The 11658-nt window shown below is 38.4% G+C and overlaps 1 protein-coding gene across 1 annotated transcript; it reads right to left on the bottom strand.

Annotated features, from left to right (window-relative positions):
• Window positions 1-7195: 7195 nt before the first annotated feature.
• On the bottom strand, window positions 7196-11119 carry LOC142150515 (vitelline membrane outer layer protein 1 homolog). The gene is made up of 3 exons (XM_075205713.1): window positions 10967-11119; window positions 10304-10416; window positions 7196-7523 (listed from the first exon to the last, which is right to left on the bottom strand). Exons 1-3 carry the CDS (start codon window positions 11117-11119, stop codon window positions 7196-7198), a joined length of 594 nt encoding a protein of 197 aa, XP_075061814.1.
• Window positions 11120-11658: the final 539 nt, after the last annotated feature.

The raw sequence follows: 11658 nt of genomic DNA, 5'->3' as shown, positions 1-11658 counted from the left end.
TATTGAAACAGGTGGTTGCAAAAGGATCTGGAGAGGTGCAATCTTCCACTGTTGATCCTGGCATATAACTCCACGCCGCACATTTTTGTTTTATAGTATCTAAGTGAGCTATTTTGGGACTAGTGAATGACTCTATCATGTTAATGATGTGATTGAGCAGATCCAGGACATTTGGCTTAGTAAAACTATATTGAAGTAGATGATGAAGGAGTCCTGATGAATGACTTCAGGGAATTTGCAGAATGGAAGTTAAGTCCTGAATGGAAACTAAATACTGGGATCAACATTAGGGAAACCTAGGTTCCAAGGAACTAGTACTTCTCTATACAAAAGAATGTTTACAGTAGAATAAGGAACCACAATTATTATGTAAAAATGCTTTAAAGCCTTTGTTAAGTATGGATTTACAAACATGAAAACACTTCATCACTAGCAGTGGTCACTGTCTGGAGGCCACTTTTCCCCCCAAATTTGTGTCTGTACATTTCCAACCACCCATCATTCCTGCATGTGTCTTGTTTGTGGCCCCATTCTCCCCTTCTCCTGCTTCTGACCATTGCGTTATGTTTAACAAATATATTGGCTCCTGCATAGCAAACTTGCAATGCAAGCTTGAGTATAAATAAAATGTTTACTCACTCAGGAGGCTTTGACATCTCCCACTACTGTGGATATTAAGTGGTTACAATGCCTTTGGCTGGTCAGAATATGAGCCTTTAAAATGATACTGTGGAAAAGCTGAGAACTATTTTTTATGACTAAGGATGATCTTTCTTTACCTTTAAATGTCTTGATGACTGCAAACTTCTTAGCTGACCTTGGCTTGCTGTGGACAAAACTGGGCACAGGGGAGGCTTTGGTAAGCCATTTGGCTTGATGCCAGTTAACCACTGGAGAGATGATCCACCGAGGAACAGAACAAGAGCAAGAAGAGAAGGAGGAGGCTGCTCAGATATCTTTAAACCAAGTCGTATAAAGTTCACGGTATCCTCAAATTTCTTCTGGATGTGGTTGGTAGAGGAAGTGGAGGTTTTTAAGTGGTGAGATGGAATTGAAAGTATTTTTCTCACTACTACTGTTGTTTATATCTCATTTTCTGGAGCTGCTGTTTCCCTTTGACTTGAGCACATGAGCTGGAGGGTTGGGGCATGATAAACATGTGGGAAACATGAATAATCAATACCATAACTGGTATGAGGCCCCACTGTAAAAAACAATTTGTCTTGCACCACTTGTTATACATTCTGTACTGCTGTAACATATACTGTCTATTATCAAGGACTGAAAACAAAAGGACCACATGGAACGTTTATATGTAATACAGTTTAATGTAAAAACAAATGCAAAATCATGCAGTTGGGTCTCAAAAACCCAAAGGATAAATATAGTATTAATGGTACTTTAATGGAAACTACTGAGGAGGAAAGGGATCCAGGTGTCACTATTTCAGGTGACTTAAAGGCAGATAAGCAATGTAACAAATAAGTGAGGAAGGCAAGTCAGATGCTTGGTTGTATAAGAAGGGGAATCAGTAGTAGAAAGAAAGAAGTAATAATACCACTGTATAGGTCATTGGTGCGACCTCAACTAGAAAAGTGTGATCAGTTCTGGAGGCCATATCTCCAGAAGGATATAAATACATTACAGACTGTACAAAGAAGGGCAACTAAAATGGTGCATGGCCTACAGCACAAAACTAACGTGGAAAGACTAAAAGATATATAGTTTGAAGCAGAGAAGAGAAAGCGGGGACATGAAAGAAACTTTCGAATATATCAATGATTTTAGCAAGGTGCAGGAGGGAAACATTCCTCAAAGGAAGATAAATATTAGAAAACGAGGACATGTACTGACACTGGAGGGAAGTAGGTTCAAAGGAAATTTGAGGAAAAATTACTTCACAGAAAGGGTAGTGGATAAGTGGAATAGCCTCCCATCAGAGGTGGTAGAGGCTAATACAGTAGAGCATTTTAAACATGCTGGGATAGACATAAGGCTATCCTTACAAAGAACTAAGCTCAAATAGGGTTTGAGGTTGCCATAGGTTAAAAATGGGAAGACTAGATGGGACAAGTTGTTCTTTTCTGCTGTCAAATTCTATGTTGCCATTCTTTCTTTTATCATTTTCACTCTAAGTGTGATTTTATCCTTTTTAGAATAAAAACAATTCTTCACTATATGTGGTTCCTTTTTCTCCCATATTAAAGTTATGTGGTGGCCGATTTTGATGGGATTTCCTTCCCTTACCTTGTAGTCCAGACACGAGTCAGGTTCTTTTTTATTCGGACATCCGGTGGTCAGGAGATAAATTCTTCAATGAAAGGGACAAGGATTGGACAAATAACTTGGGTTTATTAATAATGCGGTAAAGATAATTTTGGTAAGCAACCGTGCCACTGACCCCTTCAACTCAATGGTAATGACAAAATATTAATTTGATCAACATAGAGCACAATAGCATTTAACATATAATAACAATAAATCAATTTTTAGGTAAATCACATAACATTAACATCATCTAAAACATTTGGTGCACCAATATTATCCCTGGTAACGTTACTATATTTTACACTCAGTCCTGGGTTGAACTGTGCACAGGAATTTAGTAGAAGTGCTGCACGTGGTTGAGGCCCATAAATTAGTTTTTCACGCCAAATAAACTGATGATCTTTTGTATTGCACAGTCTCTTTTGTGTGTATTCACAGACCTCTCTATTTTCTCTCCTCTCACACTGTTTTCAGTACATAGCTCAGTCTGTTTAGTGTGATGTCACAGATCTCTATACTGCTTATTTGTTTTCAGTACTTTCCTTTTTACTCACACCTCTCTTTGGCTCACTTCTTATCTTCTTCTCTTCTTACACTTACTTCACTTTTAATCTGCTTATATTTCACTTTGTCCGATTTTCATTCTGTTCCTATTACTCTCTCTCAGTCTATGCAGACACAGGGATCTCTCTCCCTCAGAAGTCTAGAACTTTCCTCTCCCCACTGCCTTCTGGGAGTTCAAGGTATAAATGATAAAAAAAAATAATGGGACAGAACCACTGGATCTACTTACACAAGTCTTGATCCCAGCTGCAACATACCAGGAGAATCTAAGGTCTGTGCTTGCAAGCTGAACATGGACGAGACTATCATTATACCCACGCTTGATTTTCAGATTTAAGATGCACAAAAGCTCTGTGATATTTTTCTACGGCAAAATAATTTGGGAACAGAACTATGCCTTGAACTTTTGTTTGCAATTTATTAACAAAGACAGAGAATCTCTTTGAATTTCAGTCTTTGTCAGGTTGCAATTGGTTGATATTTATTGATATAAGTTTATATATAGGTATAAGTTTTTATGCCATTTGATCTGGTTTGCAGCAATTTTATTAGGAATTATTATTGATGAAACTCCTTTTTTTGGGATTGACTATTTTATTTTTTATATATCATTAATACTATAGGGATATGATTTTTCAAAATTAAAGTTTCATTTAGTGCCTAGGAGTTTATTGTGTTTAATAGCTTGCTAATGTGTCTATTTCCTACCATTAAAGAGTGCACTTTAGTTTGCTAGGTGGACACAGATGTAGCCTCCATAGGATTGGGATGCTTTCCCATTTCCATTCCTTTTATTTCCCATTGTGCGCTACCCTACTAATGTCTAATACAAGTACTGTGTAATTGTGCGTTCAGCCATTAATGTGAAAGTGGTAAGCGGCCTAACTACTCACAGGACAAAGCCTTCAAGGGAACCCCTGAAAGGTGGTAAAATGTTTGTTGTTTTCTTCAGCGCTATTTTGCAGTACAGTCTCTGCTATTTAAAACTAATTTCAGTTCCCAAGTCTGAATTACCTGTTGGATGTTGTGGATGGATCACTTATAAATAGCTTATTTTATAAATATATTTAATTTATTAGAGCAGTGCACCAATTTATATAATTGCAAATGTACTGATTTTTGATTCTGTGTATTAGAAATGTACTGATTTCTGAGGAATTGATTTCTGATGCTATAGGCATTTGTTTGAAGACATCTGTTGTGTAACTTCGAGAGGAAATCCTCATTTAAGTTAATTAGGCCTTTTGATGTGTAAGATGTCTTTTTGGCCCGAAAGCATAGCAGGGAATCGTTACCTTTCTTTCCTGTGTGGCCTTTCGTCCAGTGTGTTAGAACCTGTCCGAACAATGTAAACGTGATATGGGAAATCACAGATTAGTGTAAATTTTATAAAGTATAAATTGCATTTAAAATCCAAGTTTAAAGAACATCTCACATCCTGATGTTAATCTTTAAATTTAATATTTTAGACGGAAAAGGGGCTGGAGTCCAAAAACTGTATAAAAACTTGCACTGTTTGACCATGTAGTATTATACCATCTGTACTTTCTGGATATCACTAATACCTCAAATTAGTGAGTGTGTAACTGTCCTTTTTAGGACTTCCTGGGTTAATATACATCACTGCTAATTACCTTGCTTTAATTCCTGTGATCTGCAGATTAGACCCAATCTAATCCGATATCCGGCTGTTCTGAGGTTAGGACCCAGCAACCAGTGCCAATGCTCTGCCCGCTACCCTGTAGCTCTGGCCATGGTGATAGGCCAGGGGGAGCCATTCAGAGCAACCATGATCTGAAGGTAAGAGGTCAGGGGTACCAGCCCAGGTGTACCAGCAAGGGGGTACCCTAGCAGCGAGAGTTACCCAGAAGGATACGGTTCTAGGTGCTGCTAAGGAGCCTAGTTGTGGCAGCATCAAAAGCACCTCCTACTGCGGTTAGAAGGCGCATTTGGGAAGACAAGCCTAGCTGGTCCAAAGCAACCACGGACAGGGTGGCATAAGAGGTCCATCCCTTCACAGATGTATTCCCAATTTCACCTATTTTGCTCAGAAATAAGTATTTTTTGCATATATAAATTTGCCAATTTGATGGGGGGTAGAATTTTTAAGTCGTCATATTCACTTCTATCCAATTCCTTTTATCAGTTTGTTTTTGCTATACACTGATCCAAGCCATTACAGTGCCACTTCTAATGCAGCACTTATACAAGTTAAAAACGTACAATTTCTCATACTAAAATAGTATTTTGTTATTGTGGCATTCCATATTAAGTTATCCTACATTTATATGTTTGCTGAGAAACAGAAGAAAAGGAAGAGGAAGAGAAAGATGAAGAATAAAAGGAAGAAGAAAAACTCAAACTGCTTTACATTTGCAGATCATCATCATCATCAACATTTATTTATATAGCGCCAGCAAATTCCGTAGCGCTTTACAATTGGGAACAAACATTGATAAGACAATACTGGGTAATACATACAGACAGAGAGGTAAGAGAACCCTGCTCGAAAGCTTACAATCTATAGGACAATGGGAGTTAGAAACACAAGGGCATGTGCTACATCATATTGCACAATGGACCATCTAGAATGCAAAGGTAAAAGTATTGAGTGTGCTGTGTGTGTGGCAATGTTGGTCAAAGGGTTGATGTCTTGTGTTAGCTGTGTAGAGGATGGTAATAGGGTAATCTAGGGAAATTAAGATGATGGTTGAGGAATATCATAACCTTGTCTGAAAAGGGTGGGTTTTCAGTGAACGCTTGAAGGTTTGAAGACTAGAGGAAAGTCTCACTGTGCGAGGGAGGGAATTCCACAAAGTGGGTGCAGCCTGGAAAAAATCCTGTAACCGAGAATGGGAGGATGTGATGAGAGTGGAGGAGAGACGTAGATCATGTGCAGAACGGAGGTGTCGAGTAGGGAGATATTTCGAGACAAGTGAGGAGATGTCGGTGCAATTTTGTTGATGGCCTTGTATGTTAGTAGAAGAATTTTATATTGGATTCGTTGAAATACAGGAAACCAATGTAGAGATTGACAGAGTGGCTCAGCAGAGGAATAACGGGTTGTAAGGAAAATCAAACTAGCCGCTGCGTGCAAAATAGATTGTAGGGGTTCAAGTCTGACTTTGGGAAGACCAGTAAGGAGGGAATTGCAATAGCAGATGACAAAACGCATTATACAAAATAAAGGGCATTAAAGAAATGCTTCAGTAAACAAGTAAGTCTTTAATCAGTTTTTTAATCTTTCTGGAGTGTAAGCCTCACGGACGGTGCAAGGCAGTGAGTTCCAGAGAGTTGGAACCACAATGCAAAAACTGTGAACCCCATATGAAGCATGGGAGATTCTAAGAACCATTATAAGCTATCAATTGATTTGTTGTACACAAAATTACACTTCTATAATATGGAAGAAAATTATATTTTAATGCCGGTTTGTGAAAATCATTTGTATTGCAAATATATAATTATATATAACATATAATTAAGAGGAACAATTTATACAAATGGATAGCGTTAAAGAACTTTTATACCACTTAAAGGTCTTTCTAAACTTCTTCTTGAACCATTAAATAAAGATTTACTTATTTCTATATTAATTATTTTTGGTTGATGCTTGTATATCAGTGGTTCAGGATATAGGGTTGGTTGATTAGTGTGATGAGTAATTTATACGTTTTTTTACCCAGAAGACCTAGGATTATGTTTACTTATCCAATTATTAAGAATAACATTGTAGTCACTGTGACTAAATGTTGGATGCCAGGTACTTTCCACAAGGGATAAGTCCTAGATTCTCAAATGCCAGGTGTCCTTATCCCCCCACCTAGATGTTACAATGGTAATATAACTTGAACCATACCCCTGATGACCAATGTATTAACTGTTTAATCCTCTTTTTAGAGTAACTGCATTTGTAGTGTGTTGTAAGGGCAGCTACCCATACCTCCTTCTTTCTGTTGACATATCCCGAGGGGAAAGTGGGCAAGTTTGCCCAGAGGCTGTGAATGAAACCAGATAAGTTGTTATTTCTACAGGAATTCACAAACTTGGGGGCCGTGAGGTACTTGTCAGCTGTCCATACTGGGTGAGGATAGGGTGCAAGGGATTCTGGGAAATATCCTAGGTCTCTGCTGCTTAAACTGTGAAACGCGTGTGTTGTTGAAGGAAGCCAACACTTTGTGGTGGTGAGGCATCCGGGCATAAAGCATTTGAGGAAATAGCTTCTTACATCCTGGGTAGCTTAGATAACCTGGGTGCAGTGTGGATTTTATTTTCATGGTTTGTTGCAGCCTTTATATGTGATGTAGATTAGAGTTATATGAGTCTTTGTATAACCTTTGGTGTACTTGCCTTGGTGTCAACCTTATTTTGAAGTGTGCAATCTGTCTGCAGATTTACAGCAGGAAAACTGGACATCGCTTAGACCTGTGTTATCAGGTATTCCATACGGCTCATTGCCCTGTACTTTTGTTTTGAGGCCACATATCCCATATACACATTTCTCGCTCCATGCTTTCCCATACTGGCCCCAGGATAGGCCATGTCCTTCCATTTGTTTCTCATCAGTGCACTGAAACTTGATGTTGTTAACAGCAGTGTCATCTCCTCTTCCCTGGTCTCCTTCCACCCGCATTATGAATTTAGATAGGACACCAAAGTTACACCACTGAGGTTCTGTCCAGTTACCCCACCTGTAAAGAGTAGCAAGATGAGTGTTGGGTGGATTATCACTTTCATTTGAGGGAGAGGTTGTATGGATTTATAGGAGGAGTTACAGGGAGAAGTTATATGGAGTAATAAGAGAAGTTACAGGGAGATGTTATATGGAGTAATAGGTGGAGTTACAGGGAGAAGATATATGTAGTAATAGGAGGGGTTACAGGAAGAAGTTATATGGAGTAATAGGAGGACTTACAGGAAGAAGCTTTATGTAGTAATAGGGGGAGTTACAGGGAGAAGTTATATTTAGTAATGGGAGAGTTACAGGGAGAAGTTCTATGGAGTAATAGGTGGAGTTACAGGGAGAAGTTATATGGAGTAATAAGATAAGTTCCAGGGAGAAGTTATATGGAGTAATAAGATAAGTTACAGGGATAAGTTATATGGAGTAATAGGGGAGTTGTAAACAGTCTTTTTATGGAATCATACAAACTAATAAGGTACTGTTAGAGGGGGTATTAGTGGTCTTATCAGTAGAAGCAGGGATAGGAGTACTGTGGTTTAGTGGATGGCACTCCTGCTTAACAACACTGCAGTCATGAGTTTGATTCCCGACCATGACCGTATCTGTGTGGAGTTTGAGGGGTAGGTGGATTATCACATTCTTTTGATAAGAATAATTCTATTTAACTAGGATTGGGCTAAAAAGAAGCAGCGCTTACCAGGAAATCGGTGGAATTTGTCACAATAAGTTAAATGTCTTTGTATAAAGACCCAATCCTACTAGACAAAATAACCCCTCCCCCTCCCAACTCAAGAAGACATATATCAGCTATGGCAATAGAGATAGAGGGTATATAAGAAAATTTAAGGTGTATCACAGAAGTTTATACCACTTATGAGAGGTTCTATGGAGTAATAGGAGGACTTACAGGGAGAAGTTATATGGAGTAATATGTGGAGTTACAGGGAGATATTATATGGAGTAATATGAGGATTTACAAGGAGAAGTTATATGGAGTAATAGGGGGAGTTACAAGGAGAGGTTATATGGAGTAATAGGAGAAATTACAAGGAGAAGTCGTGTGGCGTAATAGAAGGAGGTAGAAGGAAAAGATATATGGAGAAAAAGGAGGAGTTACAGTTAGAGGTTATATGGAGTAATAAGAGAAGTTACAGGAAGAAGTTGTATGGATTAATAGAAGGAGTTACAGGAAGAAGCTGTATGGAGTTCTAGGAGGAGTTGCAGGGAAAAGTTATATGGAGAAAAAGGAGGAGTTAAAGGTTATATGGAGTAATAGAAGGAGTTACAGGAAGAAGTTATATGGAGTAATAGAAGGAACTACAGAGAGAAGTTATATTGAGCAATTTGATGTATTACAGGCAGAAGTTGAATGGAGTAATAGGAGAAATTAGAAGGAGAAGCTATATGGAGTAATAGGGAGAGTTAGAGGGAGATGTTATATTGAGTAATAGGAAGAGTTGCAGGGAGAAATTATATGGAGTATTAGGAGGAGTTACAGGGAGAAGCTATATTGAGTAATAGGAGAAGATACAAGGAGAGGTTATATGGAGTAATAGGTGGTGTTACAGGGAGAAGTTATATGGGGTAATAGGAGGATTTACAAGGAGAAGTTATATGAAGTAATAGGAGGTGTTACAGGGAGAAGTTATATGGAGTAATAGTGAGTATTACAGGGAGATGTTATATTGAGTAATACGAGGAGTTACAGGGCAATGTTATATTGAGTTCTAGGAGGAGTTACAGAGAGAAGTTATATGGAGTAATAGGAGGAGTTACAGAAAGAGTTTGTATGGAATTCTAAGAGGAGTTACAGTGAGAAATTATATAGAGTAATAGTAGGTGTTACAGGGAGAAGTTATATGGAGTAATAGGAAGAGGTACAGGAAGAAGTTGTATGGAGTAATAGGAGGAGTTACAGAAAGAAGTTGTATGGAGTTCTAGGAGGAGTTGCAGGGAGAAGTTGTATAGAGTAATAGTAGGAGTTACAGGGAGAAGTTATATGGAGTAATAGGAGGAGTTACATGGAGATATTATTTGGAGTAATAGAAGGACTTACAGGAAGAAGCTCTATGAAGTTCTAGGAGGAGTTGCAGGGAAAAGTTATATGAAGAAAATCGTGGAGGCACAGTTTAAGGTTATATGGAGTAATAGAAGGAGTTACAGGAAGAAGTAGTATGGAGTTATCGGAGGAGTTACAGGGAGAAGTTATATGGAGTAGTAGAAGGAGTTACAGGGAGAAGTTATATGGAGTAATAGAAGGAGTTACAGGAAGAAGTTGTATGGAGTAATAGGAGGAGTTACAGAAAGAAGTAGTATGGAGTTCTAGGAGGAGTTGCAGGAAGACGTTATGCGGAGTAATAGGAGGAGTTACAGGGAGAAGTTATATGGCGTGTAAGGGAGGGATTTACAGGGAGAGGTTAAATGGAGTAATAGGAGGAATTACAGGGAGAGGCTATATGGAGTAATAGGAAGAGTTACAGGTACTGGTTATATTGAGTAATAGGGTGAGCTCTAAGCAGAGTGTTTATGGAATCATACAATATAACAAGGTATAGGCGCTGTTAGAATGGTGATATGTGATCAGATCAGTATAAACAGAGATAGAAAGTCAATTATATTCAGTAAAGAAAGAATATTTGATCAATGTTCTTGGGAGATACACATATGTAGTATAGTACAGTTTGGCTTTAATTTTCAATAAGAAGACATTGGTTGTACTTCTAAGAAGACGGAAACCGTAACTGGATTTAAATACATGACATGACATTTCTGAATAAACAGACTCACGGTGCAACATCTGAGGTGATGGTTGTCTCATTATTGGGGTGCTTACATCTAACGCAATGCAGTCGTACCCCATTCACGGCCGTGTCATCTCCAGTACCCTGGGGAGGTTGCACCTAAATAACAGATTAATGCAATTAGTCCATTATTTTCTGTTCCCCAAAATAATACTTCATGGACATAGGGTCACCCCATGTCCATCCTGTGGCACCTCAACACTGTATCAGCTGCAGCAAAACACCTCACAACAATATTTACACAAGTAAAACTTGTGTCCTGAGTTACTCAACTAGTTTTACGAATATATCCCCCACCTCCCCCTCCTTTTACGCTACTATTGAGTCAAACAAAATAATTAAGCAAGTTAAAGGACATATTTTAGACATATTTAAATGTTCCAAAATTGATAAGGCTTAGAAAGAGACTGCGTGAAGTGAGCTGATATTGGCTAAAACATGGAACAAAGGTATAAGAAAAAAATTGGGACGAAGGTATAAATAGAAGGCACTGTCCAAATTGTGTGTTATGTGTTGAGGATCTTGTGAATGGTTTGATGGGTAAAAATTGCCTGGAAGCTTGACCAAGTTTAGGAAAGTATTATGTGCTGATAAAAACTGTTGCTAAAGTGATTTAAATAATTTATTTGTGTCATATTAGATAACTCACCTTTAAACTGAAGCCCTTGGTCACCGAACCATGAGGACATTTCTCCATTTCACCCCATTTACCCCAATTTGCCCCATTATCAACAGAAATAATAAGAGCTGAAATTTGAGTGGTCTGTAGAATAAGCACCAGTGACACAGCCAGGGACATCATCGTGTCTTCAGGATAGTGGAACGCCGTAAAGTAGCTATTTGGAAAAGTGTCCATAAACTCCTAATATTTATAGAAACCCATTAGTTAAATGTCTTATTTAAAGTGAACTATCACCCACTCCAGATGGTAGGTAATAATTATCCAAATCTATGTGTAATTCAACACAATAAACTCCACTATCATTAATGTCGCCTCACTCCTGGGTCAGGTGGACCCACAAACACGAGCATTGACCAATCCCGGCTCTTTCTATGATGTCTCAATTATTTTCTGGCAGAACTCTGAGATTTACATAGAGAATTATTCCCATGTTGTATCAACTGGCTGTGAGAGGTTAATGAATAAATATATTACACTTTTACATTTATCATTATTAACAGTTATTTATACAGGGACTTTATATTATGAATTGCTTTACAGTAGAGATGAGCGCACTCGGATTTCTGAAATTCGAGCCCACCCGAACGTTGCCGATCTGAGTCGGATCCGAGACAGATCCGGGTATTGGCGCCAAATTCAAATCTGAAACTGAGGCTCTG

This window comes from Mixophyes fleayi, chromosome 4, assembly GCF_038048845.1.
Source record: "Mixophyes fleayi isolate aMixFle1 chromosome 4, aMixFle1.hap1, whole genome shotgun sequence".
NCBI classification, from domain to species: Eukaryota; Metazoa; Chordata; class Amphibia; order Anura; family Limnodynastidae; genus Mixophyes; species Mixophyes fleayi.
The sequence above is the reverse complement of the archived record's forward strand: the minus strand, read 5'-3'. Positions and strand labels throughout refer to the sequence as shown.

What these genes read in the sequence shown, in the direction of transcription:
- LOC142150515 (XM_075205713.1), bottom strand. Translation starts at nt 11,119, where the DNA reads ATGATGTCCCTGGCTGTGTCACTGGTGCTTATTCTACAGACCACTCAA. An exon ending in CCAAGGGCTTCAGTTTAAAG is followed by an intron (nt 10,417 to 10,966) that starts GTGAGTTATCTA and finishes TCTGTTATTTAG; the next exon opens with GTGCAACCTCCCCAGGGTAC. An exon ending in ATCACCTCAGATGTTGCACC is followed by an intron (nt 7,524 to 10,303) that starts GTGAGTCTGTTT and finishes TACTCTTTACAG; the next exon opens with GTGGGGTAACTGGACAGAAC.